Source organism: Citrus clementina, unplaced genomic scaffold, assembly GCF_000493195.1.
Source record: "Citrus clementina cultivar Clemenules unplaced genomic scaffold, Citrus_clementina_v1.0 scaffold_6, whole genome shotgun sequence".
Classification (NCBI taxonomy): domain Eukaryota; kingdom Viridiplantae; phylum Streptophyta; class Magnoliopsida; order Sapindales; family Rutaceae; genus Citrus; species Citrus x clementina.
The window spans coordinates 12,705,969-12,732,506 of NW_006262139.1; the positions used below are offsets into that span (position 1 = coordinate 12,705,969).

At 33.4% G+C, this 26,538-nt stretch overlaps 1 protein-coding gene across 1 annotated transcript; it reads right to left on the bottom strand.

The window, feature by feature from the left end:
- Positions 1-1,074: 1,074 nt before the first annotated feature.
- On the bottom strand, positions 1,075-25,456 carry LOC18038608 (exocyst complex component EXO70H1). Its single transcript, XM_024182551.1, has 3 exons — positions 25,271-25,456; positions 25,070-25,157; positions 1,075-3,178 (listed from the first exon to the last, which is right to left on the bottom strand). The coding sequence occupies exons 1-3, from the start codon at positions 25,454-25,456 to the stop codon at positions 1,218-1,220; spliced, it is 2,235 nt and encodes a 744-aa protein (XP_024038319.1). The 3' UTR covers positions 1,075-1,217.
- Between the last annotated feature and the right edge of the window lie 1,082 nt (positions 25,457-26,538).

Sequence of the window (26,538 nt, forward strand, 5' to 3'; positions counted from 1 at the left end):
CAAATATGAGTGATTGGGGTCAGGCTCAGCTGTAACTTTCTAACTTAACCTCACACACACACACAACTTCCTTACATATTTAATCTCTCTTACACAAGAGCTCGTTGTTGTTCATAAAGATGTCGCTCGGCTATCATAAAGTCACCGTGCACTAATAAAAGGCGAAAGTGGCATTCCTCTTCGTCTTCATTTTGTAGGAGGAAAAATATTGAAGTCTCCGTAAAGACTCAAATTAGTGGCATAGACGGCCTACTTTAATAATAAAGATTGACATAGACCCTGTTTAATTTTGAAGTTGGGCAATTATAATTGAAAATACTAAAATATTTGATAAACACTAATTGTTGCAGCTTTAAAATTAAATTGCTTTAATATGTTATTTGTATGATGGAAAGTCTATAACATTTTTACTATTTTTTTAATTATTATGTCAAAATCATATTTACCATACACTATTAATTTTTTTTCATAAATATATATTTTTTTAACATCACCTGTAACTTTTAAGATATAATACCTTAATACCAAATAGGAGTGTAATCTGTCACAATTTCAATCTAAATGATATCATAACAGTACTTTTGACAATGCTCCTTGCTAGGATTCGATTTTTCCTATTTAGTTACAGTGAGCTTGGATAAAAATTAATTTTCATTTTACTTAAATTATATTGAGGATCATTTTCACAATCAATCCATTGCTAATCAATCCATTTGCTATTACGGCTCAATAAATTTGTAATTTGAAATGTAAAATTTATATTTTATTTCATATTAATCTAATAAATTTATTCAAATACTAAATCATATTACAGGCAGAGCCCCCGATAAGTTAGTTAAGTATTCAAACAGTCGGACATAGGATGGATGTTAAAATGTCATTATAAGATACACATTTCATTCTCTGAATCAAAGTGAATCTGATTTTGTATGTATGAGTATACACAACAATAACAACAATCCGCATTCAAAGAAACCATATGATACATTAGAGGTAATATAACTAATAATTAAATATATGACATGTAGTTAAATTTAATATAACTACACTTATATGTTGGTTCTTCAAAATAAATGAACACATAATCTAATATGTATAATAGATATAAAACCTCTTATGTACCTAAAGTTTCTCCCGCACTATGTATATATACTTGACACAAAAAATCGTATAAAACTCGGCAATTCAAAAATTACAAAAAAAAAAGCATGAAGCATCTAAATTGTCAACCTTGAGTGCCGGCGATTTAATGACGACAACGTAGACGAGGACGAACCCCTGCCTCCCGCAGACTCAATATCACTCGTTTCGAAGAACAGGTCCGACAAGTAATTATCAACATCTTCAGGGGTAAATCTGACAAATAACATCACGTTTCTCTCTCCCACGGTGACCTTATGCGTCTCGTAAAACCTCCCATATGCTGCCAACAGCTTTCTCGCGATGGTCTCCTTAATCTCCTCTCTCAGTTTCGCGTACGGTACCACACACCAACTCTGTTGCTTGTACACGTGTTCGAAGCTCGAATTAAAACTCTTGAAATAATCCTTCGCCTGGCCTGGCGTAATCACAGCCGTCGGATTCTCCGGTAGTGATTTAAGAACCGGGCCCCACGCCACCCTCGCGTAGCTCGCCACGAACTGCTTCAATTTCGCTTCGTTCTTGTTGATCCATTCCTCGCCGAGGAGGAATTGCAGGTTCGACGTGCGGACTTTTGCAACCACGTGTTGGAGATTGTTCGCCAAGAATAGGTAAGCCAAGTGAGCGTCTTTGTAATGCTTCGCTTTGGCGTCGAGTTTGCAGAGGAGAGAGACGATGAGCCACGCCACGTGTAAGGTGACGGCCGGCGCCGGAGATTCATTGTCAGCGGTGGTTTCGGGACTTTCGAAGTATGAAACCAGCAGCGATGACGTCGATTTCGCCGGGGGGGCCCAGTCGGCAAGAATATCCCCGAGGATGTTGCTGTAATCGGCGAGGGAAGTGAGGTAATTCATTACGTCTATTGTTAAATGATGAACTCCGCCACCTGGCACTTGCGTTTTGGACGAGTCTTTTTGGATGTGAGTCTCGAAATCTAAAATCATTTGCCGGGCTGATTCTCCAATCTTGATCAGAGAAGTGAGAGCTTTTGATCGGAGGGCGGAGGTTGATTCGAAAGAGAAGATCGATTCAATCTCCGGCCAGCTCTCAGCTATGGCGGTGTACATGTCAAGCACACGAAACATTTTCTCCGCCGGTGCTTTCTTAACTTTGATAACAAGTTCGGGGAAAGCGAACAAAAGGGCGGCGCCTTCTTTGGAGATGTCGGTGAAGCAAGATTCTCTGATGGATTCCGAAGAAGCGAAGACGTGATCACAGAGGATTCTTTCTCCGGTGAAGAGTGTTTTCATAGCTATCTTTACAGCTTCCAGCCAGTTCTTGATTTTCAAGTCAATAACTTGCCAGTCCATTTTGTTGATCTGAGAACTGGTCACTCGCTCCACGCCGAGGCGATAAATGCCTTCATCGATTATAGATTTGCGTATGACCTTGTATACTTTTATACACTCTTTAGTGTAGCCGGCATTGATCATGCAATCCGCTATCGATTTCAAATCAGCCATGGCGGTTGAAGACGCCTCTTCGACTTCAAAGATGGAATCACCAGCGTCGCGAACTTCATTATCGTCCTGATCAGGGGAGCCTTCGTCGTCGTAATCAGACAAGCTTGATCTCGCAGACGTCCGTGATGATCTCGTGGAGAGTGACTCTGGATCCAGGTGGGCCCGGTTCATGGATAGAATTTGGTAAAACTCTTTCTGGAGCCTCTTCATGGCTACTTGCATTAGGGTTTGAGCTTCTATTAATTTCGCAGAGGATGAATTCTCCGACACCAGCAGATGCATGGTCTTCTGTAAATCGTCAACGCACCTCAAGAACTGCATGGCCTCTCTTTTGCTCTCGTAAAACAGCGAAGTGACTCTAGCGAATGTTGATGAGCCTGGATCCCATTTGGTGATCATTCCGCTGGCGGCGTCGATGATTTGATCAACCGGGGATACTGAGATGCTGCTGCGGGGAAGAGTTAACAAAGGAGGAGATCTTGAAGGTGATGAATGGGTGGTGTAACGAGAGATGGAAAACGAAGGCGTTTTCGGGCTAAAGCAGATACTCCTCATTCCTTTGTTTGGCAATTTAGCTGATCAAGAGGCAGAGACACGTAAATATGTGTTTGAGGTGAGCAAGGTCGTGTTTGTTTCCCGAGATAAAAAAGGGGAATTTCTTTTCTTTGTGAGTGATGAGGTGAAGGAAGAGTGAGAAGAGGAAAGAGAGAAGATTTCGTTGCGTTTCGTTTTAATTTGAGAAGAGAGTTTCGTTGGTACCTGGCGGTTGTGAGGGATATTTATAAACGAGGGGGATGAACGATGCCGTTGTTTTCTTGCTTGCAAAGGAAGAAGGTGGTGTTGGACTTTTTGACTTTTCGAGTCTTTCTACGCGGTACACATGTCATCGACGTAAGCCTTTATTTCTTTTTCTTGACAATGAGACAATATGCAAATTAAAATAAATATAAAACAATAACAATAATAATAATAATATAAAAAAGTAAAACAAGAACACGTACGCTATTCTCTTGGATACATTTTTTAAAGTCACCATGTTATTAAAGGCTCACGTACGGATTTTATTGTTAATATATTTTGGTGTAACAAAAGTTTTGGAGATTCTCTGTATCGCTGAATTATATATTGCCTTTTTATTGGCTATTTATTTTGCTTTTGATAACGATTTGACCTAGCTCTGGATGGAGAATGATTCTATTTCGGCTTTGTCTTATCTTAAAAATGATTACTACGATCCTCCTTGGCAATTGTGTTTTCTTTAGTTTATCTGGGACACGGCTATGCAAAGTCCCTGTATCGTAGAGAGGATCAACAAGGTTGTTTGGCTGCCATCTGGCAGCCAAACAACTTTTATGACTGGCAGCAACCGGTTTTCCAGCCGGTTGCTGCCATTAATATGTATTTTTTAAAATAAATTAAAATATAAAATATAAAAAATAAATAATTTTTTTTAAAAAATAATAATAAATAAAAAAGGATAAGTAAAGCAAAAATAAAAAAATATTTTTTATTAAAAATAATTTAAAAAATAAAATAAAATGTGTGTTAACATAAGGACAAAAGTTTAATTTATTTTTTATGAAATATGTCTCATATTTAACATTTCAAGTTTCATATTTTATGTTTTATGTTTCATGTAAATTACCTCAAAATTTTTTTTTCTTGCTCCCGTTTCATGTTTACGTTCTGCGTTTCATGTTTGTTGTTCTACGTTTCATGTTTGATGTTGTAAGTTTATTGTTACAGACATAGTCATATTTTACGTTCGCGGTTGCAAAATTTAAGTAAGATGTTTCATGTTTGTTGTTCAATGTTTCATGTAATAATTTTTCAAATACCCCAAAATTTTTCTTTCTTGCCCCCGTTTCATGTTTACGTTCTACGTTTCATGTTTGTTGTTCTACGTTTCATGTTTAATGTTGTAAGTTTACTGTTACAGACGTAGTCATATTTTATGTTCGCAGTTGTAAAATTTAAGTAAGATGTTTCATATTTGCTGTTTAATGTTTCATGTAATAATTTTTCAAGTACCCTAAATTTTTTCTTTCTTGCCCCCGTTTCATGTTTATGTTCCACATTTCATGTTTGCTGTTCTACGTTTCATGTTTGACGTTGTATGTTCACAGTTACCGAGGTACTCATATTTTATGTTCGCTGTTGCATATTTTAAGTAAGATGTTTCATGTAATAATTTTTCAAATACCCCAAATTTTTTCTTTTTTGCCCCCGTTTCATGTTTACGTTTCACGTTTCATGTTTGCTGTTCTACGTTTCATGTTTGACGTTGTATGTTCACAGTTACCGAGGTACTCATATTTTATGTTCGCTGTTGAATATTTTAAGTAAGATGTTTCATGTAATAATTTTTCAAATACCCCAAATTTTTTCTTTTTTGCCCCCGTTTCATGTTTACGTTTCACGTTTCATGTTTGCTGTTCTACGTTTCATGTTTGACGTTGTATGTTCACTGTTACCGAGGTACTCATATTTTATGTTCGCTGTTGCATATTTTAAGTAAGATGTTTCATGTTTGTTGTTTAATGTTTGTTGGAATGATGAATGTTGCATCTTGATTTATGTTTTACTACATGGCTTGATATGTTTGTTATTATATGAATCTATGCTTCATGAATTAGATAGCTTGATATGCTTGTAATTTTATGATTTTATATTTCATGCATTAAATGGCTTATTGAAAGGTTTTAAATCTCAAAATGATTTAAAATTAATCAATTTTAAAAGGCCAAAAATAAAATGGTGTGTGTAATACAAGTATAAGAGCTTGCCCAATTAGAGACAAAAAGATTTCCAAGTCTAAACCGGTATACCACTTCTTCTCATCCGGAAAACCGTTTTTCTTATTGATTTCTCTCGGGACAAATTTCGGATAACCGGATTGTCCAAATCGGTGAGCTGCATTTTCTTTGGTTGCTCTCGGGTCAATATTTAGATAACCGGATTATCAATCCGGAAAACCGGATTCGCGAATGGCCTTCACTAGATTTAACTAGATAGCTGGTTCTGTAAATCCAAAAATCCGGATTCGAGCTGCACTTTGGTAGCATTCTGGATTCATTCGGCCAACCGGTTAAGGAAACCGGTAAGTCGGTTTTAATGTGCTATCTTCTGGATCCAACCGGCAAGTCGGTTTGTGATATCCGGAAAACTGGATTCGAGTGAAGGACTTGTTGGAACATAACCGAATTTCCGGTTCAAGTAAAACCAGCAAGTTGTTTACGGCTTGTAAGCTTCTGGTCACAACTGGCTAACCGGTTAGTGAAATCTGGCAAGCTGGTTTCGAGACCTATTTCTACTATTCATCTTCTTCCTCTCATTCGGCATTCCGGATCTCCCTCTCTCTCTAAAAACCGTTTACTCCTCACTCAATCTCACTCCAAAATCCATCATTTTCTTCCTTTTTGGCATCAAATTGAGTCTCAAAAATCATTCCCCATCACTTCATTTACTCAAAATCATCTGTAAAATCCATTTTTAACATCCAAAACTCTAGATCTCAAATTCATCCTAGGGTTTAACCGAACTTTTCTCTCTCTAAATTTCTCACTCTCAAGCCTTTTTTTATTCAAGTTGCTTCTCAAAATCTCTTTCAATCTTCATCATCTTCATTCTCTTTATCTTTTTTCAACTCCAAATCCATCAAAATCACAATGTCAAGCTCTCGGCCGGTTCGAAGAAAAGGCAAAGAACCGGTTCAACCAACCAACCGGTCACGAGAGCGAGAGCGGGAGTGGGAGCTGAAGCGGGAACATGAGCGTGAGCAGGAGCACGAGAGTGAGCAAGAGCGAGAGCGAGGAAGAATGTGGGGATGGAGAGGGAAAAAGATGAGGATTTTCTGGTTATGTTCCCGGGGTGGGGGGGGGGGGGGGGGGGGGGGGGGAAGAACAAGGGGGTGGGGGAGAAAGAGAGGGAGATGAAAATGCTTTTCTTCTGGTTGCCCTTCTTTTTTCGCTTTTATTCACGTTTTTTTTTTCTTTTCTTTCAAATTAAAACCCCAACCGTTGGATTCAAATAAACTAAATCCAATGGCTCAATGGCAGCCCCTGCACCATACAGGGGATTTTAGGCCCTGCATGGTAGCCGTGTTCGTTTATCTGTCGTGAGGTTCATTAAAATAATGTCCGACCATATTAGAATCGTTTTAAGATTTTTTTCTAACCGTACCATTAAAATTATAACAAATTTTTTTTATTATTTATCACTTTACGTGTGTGGTTATGATTTATACTCCACTTTAGAACAGCTCCAAAATAACTATAACCTTTAATAATAATAATAATAATAATAATTTCATCTATGGACAACATCTTGGTAAAAGTCATAATGTTAGAGGAATCATTACTACGGGGAATAGAGAAGGAGGTCATAATCATTTATACTGTTAAATCGATTTCCATGAAACGAAAAAGACACGTATGATAAACTGATGCATAAGAAATTAAATATTATAATATTTTATTGATTTTAAAGAATATCGGAATAAATGAACTAACTAAATTCATATTAATTTGAAAGAATATCATGAACTTAAGAAGTTAAGATCAATTAAATAAACTCAAAAACTCACACAGAGCTTTTAAAACAGTAAATATTATTGAACTCCAATCTGTCTTCAAAGGCTACATGAGGGACTATTTATACTAATAACAATTATCCTAAACCATAAAGAAAAAAGAAAATAAACTTATAAACTAGTAAGAAAATAACAATAAACTTGCAGATAATAAGAAAATAAATTTAAATATGATCAAGAATCCTAATCAACATCATGTTGATAACCCTAGACATTGAAAGTGGTAATTAAAAATAAATAAAGATTTTTTTAAAATAACATTTAACTACTAGAAATTTGCATTTTTTTTTGTGATTATAGCTTATAGGCGGTATAATACTTCAATAAACTTTAGGACTGAAAACGTAAAAACAATGTACTAGCATGCCAATGTGAATATGCAAATACAAAATAGCGGGCACGTGTAATTGGATAGACTAAACCCTGGGATTACGTACCGTTGAGAACAAAGAAAAGTATATTAATTACGCTCTATTAATTTCTTATTATTAGTGTTTGTTAATATTTTGACTATTTTAAATTAAAGTGGCCACGTTTCCATTTATTTATGAATTAAATTTTAATTATTTTATCTTTCATTCTGTCATTCGTCGCCGATTCAGCAATCATAATAAAAACTTTCAGAACATATTTAAAAATAATTAAAAAAAACCTATCATAATCAGAGCTAAAGAATCAAATAATTAAGCTAATGTTTCGCATATTTTTAATGTGAAGTTGGTCCTACCTATTTATTAACTAAAAATGGGACGTAAGCATGTATGTATAACATAAGACACAGCAAAAGATTAGTCTAATTTTCCAAATCAGGCATGACGAAATTCATTGAGAAAACAACAATTTAGATGACAGAAAGTAATACGGTCGCAAGGTTCTTGGTCTTGTCAACATTACTCTATTATATTTTATTTTTTTAAATGTCAAATTGAAATGTACATGCATCAATAGTTCAGTAAGATGACGGCCGGCAATACATATAAATTAATGAAAGCTGAGGCAGTATATTGTCATAGCTTATGTAAAGTTCATCAAACTCTGAATAATATAACTCTTTGAAATTATCAAACCCAGTTTCTTTTTTCTCACTTGGTCATTCTATTGCCTGCTATTGTGGAAAAATTTTGGTATTATGAGAAAATTACACAAAAATACTAATAAAAGATATATTTTATCATGCTATATCGTTCCCGTTCAACTGTTATCATCCGGAATCTAGATACAAATAATCTGGAACAAATTAATACTGAATTTTTTTTTCTTTAACACTATTAATACCGAAAAAATTACAATTAATTACACACACACACACACACACACACACACATTCTAGTAATTGTTTTGCGAATTTTTTACAATATCACGATTAGTATATATTCCGATAAAATGTTGTGTGGATATTATGCTTATTTCTTTTTACAATATCGTGATTAATATTTTCTTTTTATTATTAACTCACTCAACTATTGACTAATAGTTATTGAGTAAGAAATAATAGATAACTAAAAATTGAACCTTATAGTTTGGGCTCTTTCACGGTCTTAATACAGCGTGGCAGCATGGGATTAGAAGAGTAATGGTGGAAGTTGATAGCCATTGTGTGTTTCCACTGGTTCTGTATCCGTTGGAAGCAACAAACCAGTATTCTCCTCTACTCCGATCCATTAGAGACATATCATCAAGCGTGATTGGCATGTCACAATTTGCCATTTTTATTGTAAAGGTAATTTCGCTGCGGACTTTCTCGAGTATGCCTTATCTCTCTCTTGGTTTTCATCCTTTTTTGATCCCCCTCTTGTTGAAGGATCTTAATTTTACTACTCATGACGTGTACAGGATTACTTATCCCCATTTAGTTTTGCTTTAGCACTTTAAAGAACCCCTCTGTATAAAAAAAATAAAAAAATCGAACCTTATAGGATTATAAATGAACAAAAATATATGCAGTCCTCCACAAGTTTATATATGATCATGACCTCAAATTGAACTAATGTTTCCCCTTTGAAAAAGAAGTTAAAATAATATTAGTTGTCATCGGGATAACAGAGATAAAAATTTTAAAAGTTTCCGAAAAGGGGAGAAAAAAAAAATGACATCTTGCCCGACAGGAGGTTACATCAGTTATTGAAAGTTTTTAATTCATTTAAAAAACAAGAAAGTTCTACACATAATTACGCTTATGGTGAATTTGCTTCGTATATTTTTTGCTTATTAAAAAATTTTCGAGTCAAAAAATTGACATGTCAATTTTAAATACAATGCACAACTACGTCCGTCTTCTTCTCTTCAAAAATCTGACATGAAAATATATAATCTGCTAGAGAGATTTTCATAGCGAATGGCTGCTAGAGACTTGGAGTTGATCCTTTTTTTTTTTTGGGTTAATTTCCGAAGATGATGGTATTGCTGAGGCAAAAGACTTAATTAACGTTTTGAGATATGACTTGTTAGTGTGAATGATTTATGTCTATTAATAATAGTGCCGGATTCATTGCGGGTTCTTCAGTTCATTGTCAGTCAAAGTATTACTCGTGCTGAACTCAATTTTTATAATTTATTTCTGAAGTATAACATTTACACGTCCCAAGATAAATATTAACATTCGTCATATCTCAAGAAAGTGCAATGAAGCAGCAGATGCTCTTGCTCATTTTGCCTGGTTGTTTTGGTTTTTTAATATGGTTCGACGACTTTCCAAACCTTTTAGGTTGTAATTTTTGAGTGATGGCTTTTTGATGTTTATATATTTCATTTATTAGTAAAGAGAACAATTATTTCTTTGCTTTTACATCATTGACTAAACAAAATATCTTATTGCTTGACTTCTGATAGCTCTAAAAAATTTACATGTGATATAAGGTTGATTCAAATGTTAAAATCAGAGTCAATTAATCTGAATAAATGTTTTGAGGCCCTTCAATAATTGCACGTTTTTCACACGTTTGAACATATATTTTCACTTAATAATCACTATGGTGGTAGTAAAATGACCTGGGTGAATGACGTTTTCGCTTTAAGTGGCACAACGAATCGCAAGTGCAGCTTGATTTTGTGACTTTTTATGAAGATAAATTGGGTTAGATATCAAAAGGTTGAGTCAAGTATGCCTATTTCAAAACTTCTTTCCTATATGTTTGTTGACGTGGCTCTGAAGAATTGACTGGTGATTTTTAAAGTTTTTTTATTTTAAGTATTACTCGGGTTCTATTCTAACAGTAAAAGAGATAAGAGTTATAAAATTTATTTGACCCCATTTACTTAACTTAAAGCATCATCAATATAACTCATAATGGTAAAACAGGGTTATTGTTATTTCACCATAAACCCAACTAAAAAATTAGTTTGGACCCCACGTTTTTGACATAAAAAGTCATCAAACCATTCATAATGGTAAAAATGTGGTTATTGTTATTTCAGCGTAAACTTAACTCACAGAATATATATATTTAATATAGGGAGGGACAAACTCTAAATTAATTTATCAGCCTTATATCTCTCCTAAGATTTATATTTAGAAGGCCAATTTAATAAAACTACATAAAAATAATTGAGACAGACCTTTAGGGACAATTTACACAATATAAAAATGTTAAATTTATACATAATATTAGAGATCCCTAAAATTACGTATAAGATTAGAAATCCTTAATATTGTGTGTTAGATAAACGCATTAAAAATATTATATATTGCTAGAATCTCAATTTGTATTCCAACTACACGTGAATCATTGATTATTTTTATTACCATCCAACAGATAATTATCACGTCAATGGGATCTAATTATTTTCATAAAAGCAATAGGCTATTGCGACCGGTACATATTTTCGAATTAATGCTGGTTTTGAACGAAGAAGGTCACCAAACTCGGAGACGGTGGAGACACCCATTAAAGTCCACCAAAATCGTCTAATTTTGATTGATTTTGAATCCCGAAAGCGATCGAATTCACAATAAACTATGTACGCAACCAGAGCCTTGAATATTTCTCAATTTCTTCATTACATGCAGGGTAATAGCGACCAAGTGAACTTGTCATGCATTTAATGTTACACGGAGAGGCCTTGTCAATGCCCTTGTTTGTAATTCTACCGCATGAAGTTAGGGAGGTAATGAATCATCAACTCATTATGTCCTCTGATTTTGAAAAAATTCCAAAAATTTGAATTTGTTCAGCAGTCAACCCGAAATAAAAAAAAATTATATGCACCTCCCTGACAAACTCTTTCTCAACTTACCAAGGCTTTGAAATAAGTTTGTAATTAATTTAAAATTTCTGGCAATAGTATTATTAGTTCAATTTGTATTTACTCTTACGTGGAGTTAAGGTGGATTGGAATGTCATTATTCCACAAAGTTTATAACTTATATACATTTTTCACTTTTTCCTTCAAATATTTTTCAAAACATGACTAATTTGCCCTCGAAGTGCAATTTAAGAATGGGTGAAAATGAGTATTTTTTACAATTATTAGATAAAAGATTGACACATTTTTTCAGTCATTGGTAACAAGTTGATACTTCTTGCAAATGTAATCATGTTAAATGTTCAATTTACCATTGCGTTATTATCAGAAGTTAACATCTATTAATGGGACAATAAAAAAATAACACACTTTGCATATAATGAGTAGATTACGTAATAAACTAATTCAAAATTTTTCAAGTTTTCTTGAAACTGGAGGAAACTTCTGATGGATGATTTATAATTTACCATGACATTATGACTAATTTGTATGGATTGTTGGGGATAACTCTAATACCAGTGTTAATGATCTTGGACCTCGCTCAAACTCAAATGGTGGCTTAACGGGTGAAGCTTTTCCTCACATTGATGAACTGACTAACAACAATCTAAAAAACAACTCATTTGTGAAACAAATGTCAAAGACTTATTCCACATCATGCATATTCTTTGATCACCCTAGTCGATCGATTGTGCTAGAGAAAAGAAAATGTGATATACATGCTTGAAAAATTATGCTAAATTTGAAACGAAGTAGTTGGTTTGGTTGGTCGAAAATTGATTTTAAATTAAAGTCATTTTCAAGCCCAATATACCACAAAAAATAAGTCAATAAGTGAATTATTATTAAAATAACATCAAGAAAGCGATATCCTTGACGGGGAAACATGCGATTATAAATGTTTATGACAAAATTTCACTCATATATTTTGTCAAATTGTAGATGATTATTTAGAAAATTTTGATTCAATTCATCCACAAATTATGCACAAGTAAAAAGAAAACGTAAACAATGAAAATCATCACCTTACAAGTTCACACACACACGCACATGCGCATATGTTTGACTCTAGCCGATTTGTTAATAGCAAGCGAAATAAACAAAGAGCTGCATAATGGCGAAAATCACATCAAATTAGTTACAATGATGTCGCCTTTGTTGAATCCCCGGAAAAAAATTGAAAATTCCCTTTTAGTTTAACAAATTATTATGCATGGAGTTGACATTAGTACAGCCTACACGTGCAGTTACGTGCAAAATGTGGCAAACTTGCATTCTCTTGGGATTTGTTTTCCAATGAATTAACGATTTTGTGAGTTTTCAGTCATTTAATAATATTCACAGATAACAAGAAATCCGTTTTGGCTTTACGGCTCCGTACACGTAAATGAAATTTGTACTTCAATTTGAATTTTGATAAACAAGAGGAAGAGAGTTTGAAAAGCTAAAAAATTTATTGTACAAGATATTCAACCATTCAAGAGATAATGTGACTTCGAACTTTTGAATTTCCAACCGCCCAAATCTCTTAGGTGAAAAAGTGAAAATGACAATCGATTATAGGATATATCAATGCAATAATAATATTAATATTAGGGGTTCTAATAGTTGAGTCTTCAGCGATAAGAAGTGTGTGAAAAGAGATTAAGAGAGTTCCCTAATCACACAATTTAAAATGATATTATTCTTCATATTCTTAAAGCGTTATATATAATGATTAAGCCTATATATATATACGAACACACACACACATATATATATATATACATAATCGATTCATATATATTTTCTACTTTTAGCAGCTAGCTCTCATAGTTTTGAGAGGGCAATTTGATTTTGTTTTGCAAATATCGGTTTAATTATGATAATTACACTTGATGAGATTATCCGTCTATAGATATTCACAAAATGATCTTTTATGGGGGGATTCTTGGAATTTACCTAAATATTGTTTTACTTGTTTGAATTAAGCTCATTTTCTCTGTGCTTCTATTTCTTTTCTAATAAAAACAATAATTAATTAGATGAAAGCAATGAATAAGATCACAGATACATTTCTCTTGTACGTCTATAAGATCACAGACCTGTAAATAATTTATGAAAGCTGAATCTGTATATTATCATAAGCATAGGATGTTTATCAAAGAATATTTATTATAAGATGAAATTATAGAACAATAATCTTATAATTCCAACTTGTCAGTTGTCAATATAATACATGTTTTAAAGGTAATTAAATACATATTGCTATGCCAAGAAATTGCGTACAATATTGATTAAAGAAATATTTTATCGTGCAAGAAGCTACATCGATCCCTACAAAGAGTGCTGAGGTGATGGGATAGTCCACTAAGGTTCTGCCATATGGTAGATAAATGGAATCTATTGTTCTACCACATAGTAAGGCCTTACTAGGCTGTCTCACCACCTTAATATACTGAGGTCATAAGACAATCTTATATAAATTTGTAGACACATAAAAATGCACAAGCAGAGCCCCTTATATATCTCAATGACCCCCACTACTCAGTTATGTTTATTTATTTCCAAAACTATCCTTATTCATCTGTTTGGAATAATTGGAAAATATTAGACAGAATGCTCTAGTCAGCTATTGTATGCTTGAGTACTTTATTTCTGATAGTGAGAAGGTGCATGGTCTACTCTTATGTCCCAATACTACTTTTACTGAGCGAATCAAGTGCGATTGCATCATCGCTGATGAGAATTTTTAACATCTTCTTTATCTAGGACATTTTTTTTTTCAGATTAACAATCTAATTTCTTCTTGAATTTTCTTCATTACTCTAGAGTTCTCCATAAGGAACACGGTGTCCCAAACCATGGATGCTGCACTTGTACCTCTGCCAACAATAAAAACATTCCACAATAAAGGAAGTGATAGTAGAAATAATTTATTTACACTTCTTTAATTGTGAAACGAAGCTGCTAAACATATATTGGTTTCGAAAATTTTACCATGAGCAATGCTTTGACGTGAATATGTGATCCCTAGTAATTAAAATCAACTTTGAATCCACGTTCTTTATAAATTTGAAGTAACATGTCAATTTTATTCTTTGAAGTTCTTCGTAGAATGCATCGAGTTTTTTGAAGTTTCTTTCCAGGCGACGAATCACTCTTATGATTTTATCAACCCAACCCACGAAAGCAATAAAACTGAAGACACATGGAAGTAATGAAACTGGAGATGAAGGAAAGTTGGGGAGAATGATTGAGAGGAGAGAGAAAAGAAAAGTAATATTTGAAAATTTAAATTATTTTTGTGGGTAGAGTAGACATTTTAATTTAAAATAAAAAAAAGTGGAGGTTATTGAGACAAAATGACGGGGTCAAATATCAATACTTGTTAGAAAGTGTTCCAATCAAAAAGCCCAAGTAGATGAGACTATTCTGAAACGCCACAAAGGCCTAACGGATGCACTTGAGACTCATTACCAAACACATGCAATTTACCATACAAGAGTCATTATGCGAACTGTCACACAATATTGTACAGATCTTGAATCATACCATGCAAACATGCAAGCTAGCTCAAATGCCTTCCTACGTTACAAAGGACATGCAAAATACTATAGGATCTTTAAATTTATACGATGGCCATACATGCAAAAACTAAGGCATTACTGTTTGTGCTATTGATATCATGAAAAAAGCAATCTCCTGCCATGAATGGGTTTCTTGTGCAATACGGATCCTAAGTGACACGACCCGCCCCAACTTATATGTTGGATCCGAGGCGAATCATGTGGTCTAATAATTAAAACTCGTATCACAAACTTAATTTTTTGAATACATATAATATGACCTTTACTATAAACACATTACAACCTCTGTGTCTTATCCTATATATATAATTGCACAGTTCATATCTCATTATACATACTTACATTACAAATATATATACATTAAAAAAAATAAGCAATATAAATGTGCTCAAAATGCAAGACATGTAGTAACGCGTCTCGTGGCCTAATCTCAATTGACTAGAATTGATCTGCACGAAATCTTGCGGAATCCTAAGAGAAAAGAGATAAATAAGAAAATAATGAGTTTGCGGCTCAGTGAGTGGATATAATAATAATAATAATAAGAAGTAGTGTACTAGTGCTTATCCATAATCATGTGACATAACTTGGCATTGAATGTTATGCATCAACAATCATGGAAATCATACATACGTGATAAAACTGCACCAAATAGCACCTAAGGGAAATAACTCTCAATATTCGCCAGGATTATCATCGCACAAGTAGAGTGGAGGAAAAATCTCTCAATACCTGGTAAAATTTAACTACATCGCATGAGTAGAGTAAACTAACTCTCAATATGCATGCACAGAGCCTATGGAGAAGAGTACTTATATGGTGACTGGCAATCACATCTCATGACTCAATCAAACATATAATATGCGTACATGTAATTATAACATGATATTAAATCATACTATCAAATATAAGTGCTTTACAGAATACATAATAGTAATAATAGTATCCACTCACAGATCTTGTTTCACTTCGGGGTTCATTGGGATTGTTGTGGGTCTTTGCATTCCTAGATTTCTCCTAGAATACAGGGTTAAAAAATTAATGGTTAAAATTAATATAAAAACTTATACGTATGATGTAAATTAAATTATAATTACTTAATTTTTATAAATCTATTACCCACTGATTCATCGAATATTATTCTAACTATCCAATTTCAATTCTCATAACTTTGTTATTTATTTATTTTTCCTTCACTCTCTGCCTTTCTTTCCTTTCTTCTTATTTATTTTCTTCTTTTCTTCTATTTTTCTTTTTTTTTTCTCTCGATTTTTTTCTTCTTTTCTTCTATCTGTTTTGGTTTGGTTATTCAAAAATGGTGAGAATTGCTTCAATTCGTCATTTTATATATGTCATCGGTTAAAGCATGCACGACAAGCACACAGGTGAAGCATGCATGTGCTTAGTCAAAGCAAACAGTTGTTGCTACTTTTAAAAACAGCCACATGTGCCTCTTTTAAGCTTGCATGTGCATTACACCAAGCCACTCCTTTAGGCCTTACTCTGAGGGATTTAGTGTAAAAGGCAAAAGGACTGATCTAGATGAATTATCTAGTAAATTTATGGGGGCCATATTCATTTGAGGAGTGTGGGGGCTCACGTAAGATTTATTAGATGATATGGCTAGCAAAGGACTTATTTGATAAATTCTTACATTATAGATATTACTTATACGGGCTTATTGTGTTATAGTTATTTATTATCTAAAAATAAAACTTAGATTAAAATTGTAAATTATCTCCTCACTTTTAGGCCATGCATTATTTTAATTAACTGCTTACGTCATGAATTATTTTTATTTTAATTGTTATTATTATATATGTACAGTATATACCTAGTTGTAGGTTAAAAGATAATCACCATCAAAGAAAGATTTAGCTTACCAGCTAGCATTGACCTTTTCAAAGCTTCAGAGTAAAATCCAAGATTATTGGTACCACAGATTAAAGGATTTCCAAGGTTGAGCTAAACGATATTGCCTGTGAAGTTGTTGCAAACAACACCAGCTTATTTACAATAGTCTCCATCACCAATAATATTTCAAGAGGCAAAACACTTTGAAGGTTCTTTAATTTTTTTTTTATACATCCGGACTCTTAACGAGAGTTAAGGTAACATAAAGTGGGAATAAACAACCTCGTACATATCATATATATCATATGTGACAAAAATGAGCACACGAGTAGGAGGATCATTGAAAAGGTGACAACCCAATGGGAGAGACAGGGCATAGTTACCTAAGAAATTTGCAGCAAAATTTGCCTCACAATACATATGATTGATGGTGATATTCCAGTCTCGCTTTAGGAGTTCCTCGACAAATCTACCTAACGAGGTATGTTCATTAGCCAAAACCAAAAAAATTAGCTATCAAATGAATAACACATAAACCATCTATTGCAACTATCAACCAACAATCTCCCTTTTGCCAAGCAATGCTCAAACCTTGGTATAGTCCCTAAAGTTCAGCAACCATAACAGAGCAAACACCTATATGTTGGGGAAAAATCAGGTTTTTAAAATTTTTATAAAACCTTTTAAGGACCGCTCTCATATAATATATAGGAATACGTAATTCAGAAATCGTACCTTGAAAATCTGAGTTGGCTTTTTCCGCTGAAGTGATTTAGGCTCCTAGATCACGATCCGCCACCACCACTCCTGTTAGATCACGATCCGTCACCACCACGCTTGTTAGATCACGAACTGTCTCCAATGATCTTCCAGGTTATGACTCAGGTTCGATCTGCACTTAACGTGTGGGCCCCTTTATCACTACCAAAGCAACTAGCACGAGAAAATTTTTCTCTCAACAATGGAGAGAAAAATCTTTTTCTCTGATCTGTATAAAAAGTGCTTCTCTGCTTTTCTTTAGGGAAAAATAAGCCTTATATATCTCCCTTTAGTGAAAACCCTAGGCTCCAAATAATGCCCTAAATAAAACTCACGTTTATTTACTTTTTCAATAGGGGACCCACCTTGTAAAATAACATAAGGCCCCTTATACAAAAGCTAATTAAATGGAGCCTCCCACTAAATGATATATTTAGGCTTTTGACCCAAATCGCTAGTTATCTTACTTATTAGTCCAGTAGTGGTGCAGTCAATTAAATGAGCTAACCCGGGGATCATTTGGGAACATACAATAGTGGCTACAATAATTAGGCCTGTAATTAAACTAGCCCAATTATTTAATTCCAAATCTACTCCACTAAAAGATTGGAACTGACTTCCATAATTGTATGCTCGAATAATAATTCGTCCCAAGCCACATTGATTTCTTTACTGCACAATCCTTTGTACCACATCGTTAATTAAATTGATATCTCAATTGTCCAATCAATTTAATAACATCTTATTCCTTGATCCTTACTGGTTTTCTCTAATGATCATTTTCAACATACTAAATATGTTGACACACTCTGGCCAGAGAATTCTATGATCAAGTGCCGAAAACCCATCAAGAGATGTGTTGTACAAATTCTATATTGTTAATCCATAACTCCAATACTCATAATTGCTCCCACCAAGATACCGAGTAATCTTGGCCACAAGAATGTGTCGTGCCCATTGGTAACTCAAATGGAATAACAATTACAATCATGAAATCATAATTAACTCAAGATTAAGATTACAGTAAAATCAACGCCTATGAGATTTAATAAGTCTGACAGTTATTACAAAGTTAATTAAATCTCATATGTGATTCTGTTCAATGTAGTCGTACTACATTAATAAATTCATACATGATTAAGACAAATCATTCAATGAATTTATTACAGTCTATACCTAAATAAAGTGCCTAACTTTATTTATCAACTGCGAACTAAATTTATTTAATCATAAGATAACTTGTATTTATGTCTTCTGTGAATCCACATGGTGATCACATAAATACATATAATATGATTAAATGGACTTTAATACAAATATTAATGCAATTAAGATATTTGAATAAAATACCTCATTTATTTTATTAATCAGAAAAATTATTTATTACAATTAAATAAACACATATGCTTTTAAAGAGCATATTTTCCCAACACTATACGCATGCCAAATCCAGCAATCCACTTCCTATTATTATCACGAATCAGACCATCAACACTAGTCTCGCCAGATCGTTTAATAGCACCATCTGTGCTGAGCTTGCACCAAAGCTAAGTGAGAGGACTCTAGATGATCCATCTCTCCAATTTGCTAACTCCCATTCGCAACGGAGAGTCATTTAGCTGTTGAATTTCCTCGGCCCTCATAAAGATATCATTGATCATGTACTCACTATCCAGAGAAGAGTGATTGAATAAGAACTAATTACACCAATACTAGAGCCTCCAGATAAGAACTCTAAAACACCTCTAGTTTCTTCGTAAAAAGCCAAGAATTCTTTATATTCTTACTCATCCACTCCTTCAGATTTGAAGAAGAGTAGAAGGCTTGGTGGTAAGGCGTGGGGATGACATGTTTCTAAACTTTTTTGGCCACCATGCAATCACGAAACATATATAGCGTACTTTCCAAGCTGGCACTACAACGATTACATCCTCTTCCCGTTGGAATATGCCTCCTTAAGTTGAAGATTGAAAAAGATGTTTGGTTACTTAGAAAATAAGAGAAAGTGAAAGAGAATTAAGAAACAGATATGAGAAACTTTTAGAATTTCATTAATTAAAATACACACGTAATGTGCAGTGAAATATTTCTTATATACAAGTTCTGAAGCTCAACTGGATTTATGTTATTACTAACTAAAACTATTAACAAACTATATTAAGTAGAATATAACAAATTCAACTAATTAATCACGTGTACACATAATTTCATAATCACCAGGCATGACTTGGCATGCCACATCATCAACATGTAACTAATTGATACTGCTACTATCATCCTTTGCTTTGCTAACTACACTACAAGAGTGAGATTTCTTAACATCCCCCCTCAAGCTCAATGGTATGTTAATAACATTGAGCTTGGAGCGGAAGTAACTAAACTTATGAAATGACAGAGGTTCTGTAAGCACATCAGCAACTTGCTCTTATGTGGGAATATATCTGATTTCTAGCTCCTTTTTAAGCGCATTATCTTTGATGTAGTGAACATCTAATTCAATGTGTTTTGACTTAAATGGAAAACATGATTCCTAGCTAAGTCACTAGCACTTTGGTTATCACACCAAAGAACTGGAGGAGGTAACTTTACAATCTTAAGCTCAGAAAATAATGATTGAAGCCATGATAATTCTGAGCTTGCTGAGGATAGAGCTATGTATTCACTTTCTATGCTGGATTTAGCAATAATAGGTTGCTTTTTGGATGACCAAGAGATTAGGTTGTTACCAAGATATATGCAATAAGCTCTAATGGACTTGCGATCATCAACATCACATACCTAATCAGCATCTGAATAACCAATCAATCCAATAGTTTCAAGTATTCCTTCTTTTTGAATATAAAGTCCATAGGTGATTGTTACTTGAAGATATCTAAGGACTTTCTTGCAGACCAACTAATGTTGAAGTGTGGGAGCACTGAGATATTTGCTGAGTTTATGTACTGAATAGGCAATATTAGGTCTGGTGAGAATTATATATTGAAGACCACCAATTATACTCTTGTACAGTGTGGGATCCTCAAATTCTTGCCCCAGAGAACCTTGTATAACTCTTTCCAGCTTGAGACCAATGCTAAAAGGTGTATAAGAACCTTTGCAATTCTGCATTGAAGCCTTACTCAACAAATCTTTGATGTATTTTGTTTGAGAAAGATGCATTCCCACTACTAGAAAAATGGGCTTTACTGACGCCAATTCAGTGTCAGTAATAACTTTTACTGACACTTGTTAATTGTGTCAGTAATGCTCCAGCCAGAACACACTGACACTAATTTTTGGTGTCAGTGATTTTTGTGTCAGTAATTCGTGTTACTCTAGTATCACTAAAATAATGACACTATGGCGTTAGTACTTAATGATACTATTTACATGTTAGTAATTCATGTCACTATAGTATCACTAAAATAATGATACGAAGTGTAAACATTTAATGATACTATTTACATATCAATATTTAAAATTGAGTCAGTATTTAGTGATGTTATGCTGCTTTTGGTTAGTAATATATTTTTATTTTAATTATATTTTTCCAATTTGTTTTACAATTAAAAAAATAAATATATTAAATATATCAAATCTCCCAACACAATTCACATAATAAATATCCCAAATACATCACTTAAATTAACATAATTCAACTACATCATTGTTTGGAAAAAAAAAAAAAAGAACATAAGTATCAAATTAAGTTTTCGACAAGTTTTAAGCAACAAAGTACTAAATTCAGTTTCAACGAACATTAACCAACAATAATAAGCACAAGAATGTACTGAATATCCATACGTGGCTTCATTTTTTTCCCCCACATACAAGCAAATAAAATCAATTAGAACACCACAAAAAATAAGTCTTAGATATTTGGAAGCAAAAGTGGTCCTAAATTACTCATATATTACCTCGCGATTGTAGGCTTTAATTAACTTGGCAACATATGTAGCCTATTGATCACGAAGTTGCGAGAGCTCTTTCATCGCGTACTCATCAATTCCCTTGAACTTTAATTTCAAAACAAGAAGTTATTCGCCAAAAGTTAAATTGTAAACTTCTTAATTATCATTCATTTAAATATATCCATGTGATAACAATTCAAAACACTTATGCACTTGAAATGAACTCCAATAATGTTACTCTTCTATCCAAAATTATACAGGCAAACACTAAATATCTTGAAAACCAAGCTAATAAGAAAAATTTTTCAACAGTGTTGATCTACATTATTATATAGTAATGTTTGAAGCCGAAGCAACTTGTGAACATCAACACTAACCACTTTAATGCAAATGTGGATGTAGATATAAAACCTCAATAGGTATATCTTCATCAAAGTGAAGTAAAAGCAACAATATTGTAACATGTTGCCACTAATAACAACTTTGCAACAAACCCATTAAAACGTAAGCGAGTGATGAGCAGTAGAAGGTGGACAGGTAAAAGTAGATATTTAGAAGGTTTATAATTAAGCACTTATAATAGTAATTTGAACAAAATCCTAAAATTGAAACAAAAGAAGCTTTGAAAGCAAAACAGAAAATGAACAAGCAAGAAGGGCCCTAATGGTTTTTTGTTAAGTCAAGCTAATTCATAAGTGAAGTAACTAATAAAAATTAAGACTTAAAATAAAATAAAAAGTCTTCATATTGTTTAATCATCATATAAATTTTTTTTAATGTTTAAAGTATATGTATAGAGAGAGAGCACTCAATTTTACAACCTACTTATGAATTAAAATTTATCCACAAAAAAGAAAAAAAAAACAAAGCTAAAGTTTTAATTAAAAATATAGTGGTACTATCTGTAAACTATGCTGCCTGAGTGGAGTTAGAGACTGCAAATACTAGTTTTACTAATAAAGATTACCTTCAGTTCCATCTAATTCTATTATTCTACTAAAACCAATGCTACCAAATACAAGCCAACCTTCAACTATAATCTTGTAATTTGCCATTTCACATTATAAAGTCTCTAATTCTCTTATTACATGGCAAAAACTATAACAAAAATTATGAAATTACAATGGTCCCAATCAAGTTATTTCTAAACAACTCATTTTGCCAATTGTAACTCGGCATTAAACAAAATAAAGAGCCCTATAAAAAGACAAAAGGCCAATCAAGGGCATGTTATTTTACTTTTAGTTTTCCTTTTTCCACAATATTTCAAAAGCTTAACGTCTCATACAACTTTCTTTAAATTTGTAGGAACTCATAGAGGTGATAAGTTGTTTATGTGAATTTACCCAGTGTAGCTTGATGATTCATTTATGTTCACAATCATACTTGGATATTCTGCAATTGATGATCTGCACATGAGGCCATAGACAAGCTGTTGTTTGCTTCCACGTCCTCAGCAATAATACTTGGGTTATGAACCTACAAAAGATACAAACAATCAAATATTTGATATCAGCTCTGATGTAGCCATAGTACTACAAAAACAATCGTTAATTACATAAAAGATTTCTAAATCAAACAGAGGCACTCTAGCATTATAAATATAAATTATAAAATAAATCTTTTAAAGTCATTTAACAACTGAATTACTAATTTACAAATGCATTTAAGTTAATGGAATCTCACAATTTTTATATTTCCTTCTTCCACAACACTTCAAAAGTTTGTCGACTCATGCAACTTGTAATAAGACAAAAAGAAAGCAAACTAAAAAGTAAAAGAGAGACAATTGATGCAAAGTTGTATTTCAACATATAAAAGAATGTACAAAAGAGGGGTTATATAGTTGGTGAGCCCTTACATTAAATGAATGCCTTGATTCACATAATAGCCTAGGATCAAGTAGCATATGGCTAGAATTAGCCAAGGGACAACAAATTAATCCCTAGACTCGAGCATAATTGCCATGCCGTCATATATTCTAACACAAGTTTATTTAAATTTGTAGGAGGTAATAGAGGTGATGAGTTGCTTACATGAATTCCCCCAATGCAGCTTGATATTTACAATTATATTCACAATCATACCTGGGAATTTCACAGTTGGTGATCAGCAGCTGGGGCAATAGGAGAGGCAAAGCCTGATGAATTGGAAACTCCCCCAGCATATATAATATTAAATGCAGCAACAATTATAGCAAAGATTAGTGAGAAAACATATGCATCAAAGTTGTTTTTGACACCCAATTCTGCCAGAATAAAATTAGCAAGCGTAACAATTAATTGAACCACAGAGAAAGAAATTTCCGCAGTCCTAACTAGTTGCATCTGCCTATGTACTCTAGTTGCAGTTCTAGTTCTTCCCATGATATAAGTATACATACTCGTAGCAAAACCAAATGGTGACAATAGAAATGCAGCAAGAAGAATTATTCTCTTCATTTTTCCCAGGGTAGATTGCCAATTTTCCTGTTACTGTTATCTCCTACCTTTTTTGTAATCTCTAATAATTCCCCTAACAACATAAGTTTATAATATTACACTTATTTTCAAATACACTTTTATTCATATTTATTATAGATTAAATAAATCACATGAATCATTTGATTTTTATTGCCTAATCGAATTGAACTGAACTGCCATAATACAGCTCAATTAGATTCAGTTTGAATTGAACCAAGTCAAATGCTCACCCCAATCAAGAACATGTTATTTTAATGTTCGTTTTCATTTCAACTTGGGAAGAACCAAATAGAAAAAGGGAAACAACCATTTGACTCTCCTCTCTGTTTGAAATTTCAATGGCGTGGGATTCTCTTTGAAATTTCCATTGAAAACTAAAATCAAACATAATTTTCATACCCGACTTCATAGCAATCCAAATCTAGTTGAATTAAGTACACATAGACAAATGTATAGCTTATGTGTGTACATATTTGTTAATATTACAAAAGGGTTCATGAGTCCCTCTCACTCTACAATAGGCAACTACAACTGCAACCCACTCCTTTTTTCTTTATTACATTACAATACCCACCATGACCATCTCCACCTACTTGCCTCTACTGCCGTCAGATGCCTAATGCTACTGCATTTACCCTCCACTTCACTTTTTTGTTCATGACTTTTATTTGCCCATCATGCCATTTTCAATTAAGCCCATTTTTCAATTTAAAGTCATCATGGATAACCTAGATATTTCTATTAAGAGATGCTAATAACATGTCGATAATCAAAGACTCATTGCAACAATAATTCTAGTACATGTTCAAGAGCAATACTTCATCAAAATCAGTATAGTTAATTGTGCGGTAAGTAAATTCTATCACGTCGCATGTATAAGTAATAAGTTGGCGATAATAGACAGAAAAATAAAATTTCTTTATAAATATTTCAAAACAAATTTGATCTCGTCAAAATAATAATTATAACAAAATTATCAAAATAAATCTTAATTTGTAATTGTAATCAATTAGAAATTAAGGAGAGCACAGAAAGAAGACCAATGAAAGAAATAAATTAAAAAAGGCAGAGATTGAGGTAGTCATAAGATTGAGCTTACCTTGAATAGAGATTGAGGCAGTCATAAGATTGAGCTTACCTTGAATAGAGATTGAGGCAGTACGGAAGCGACGACGGAGATTGAGGGACTACAACAGCGACCACAAAGGCTGATATATTATACCAATGATGAATAGCTGAGTATTGATGATGGGTGGAAGCTGTTACGACCTTAGGGTGATGACGACAGTGGATTTATTACCGGCGACGACACAAAATCATAAATCACAAAAGGAGATTTTGAACTTTCACGATAGGGGATTTTGAACTTTGGTGCACAGGAGATGATGATAGCAAAAGAGACCAGACTTTGGTGCACGGGAGTCGACGGCAGTGGGTAGTCGAGTGACGACAGTGATAGGAGAGGTTTTGGGTGCGTCGGCGGCATGGTAGATTTAGGGATTTTGTAAGTTTTCGTTTGTAAGTTTTATTCACTTAGACGAAATGAGGGTAAGAGATCGATTGGGGATTTTGTTTTTTAATTTTTGTTCTTTAATCTTTTAATATAATATTTGGGTCTTAATTCTCTCGGTCTGCTGGTTTGCGGAACAAACATAAGTATTTTAGATTTTAGAAGTCTTAGGTTCGAGTTCAAAGTTTTACCAATTCTAATTATTATTTTTAAACTTTTGATACTTTAGTATTAGTGATTTTTAATATTTAATTTACTGATACGTTAGTATCAATAATTTATAATACTTGTTTGTTAAAAGCGGAAAATGGTGCATATGTACATAATTACCGATACTTTTTATAAAGTGTCAGAAACTAAGTGTCAGTAAAGGTCATTTTTTTAGTAGTGTCCATAAGTAGTGTAACAAACTTCCACCCCAAGGAAATAAACAACTAGTCCCAAATCCTTAAGAGCAAATACTTTGCTGAGTTTAGCAATAAAAATCTCCAGTAGATCATAATCAGGTCCAGTAATTAGAATATCATCAACATGGGTGAGGATAATGATTAATCCTCTTGTATCATGCTTGATGAAGAGATAAGTATCAGCTTTGGAATTGAAGAATTGCCAGTCAGTGAGACAACCTTTGAGCTTTTCATACCAAGCTCTTGGAGCTTGTTTTAGCCCATATAAAGCTTTGTTGAGCTTGCAAACGTAGCATTCTTTAGATTCAAAACGCTCAGGCTGTGTCATATACACATCTTCAGAGAGTTCTACTTTAAAAAAAGCATTATTTACATCAATTTGCCTTACTTTCCACTCTTTCATAACAGCTAAACTCAGGATAACTCTTACTGTCGAAGACTTTATTACAGGGCTGAAGGTTTCTGAATAGTTAACACCTGCAGTTTGATGAAACCCATTTGCAACCAATCTTGCTTTGTACTTGGAGACTGAACCATCAGTGTTATATTTAGTTCGAAACACCCATTTGTATCCAACTGGTTTATAAGAGGAAGATATAGGCACTAAACTCCAAGTATTGTTCTTCATAAGAGCATTATATTCTTCCTGCA

What these genes read in the sequence shown, in the direction of transcription:
- LOC18038608 (XM_024182551.1), bottom strand. Translation starts at nt 25,456, where the DNA reads ATGCCGCCGACGCACCCAAAACCTCTCCTATCACTGTCGTCACTCGAC. An exon ending in ATGATTTTGTGTCGTCGCCG is followed by an intron (nt 25,158 to 25,270) that starts GTAATAAATCCA and finishes TCGCTGTTGTAG; the next exon opens with TCCCTCAATCTCCGTCGTCG. An exon ending in TGCCTCAATCTCTATTCAAG is followed by an intron (nt 3,179 to 25,069) that starts GTAAGCTCAATC and finishes CCTCTTGATCAG; the next exon opens with CTAAATTGCCAAACAAAGGA.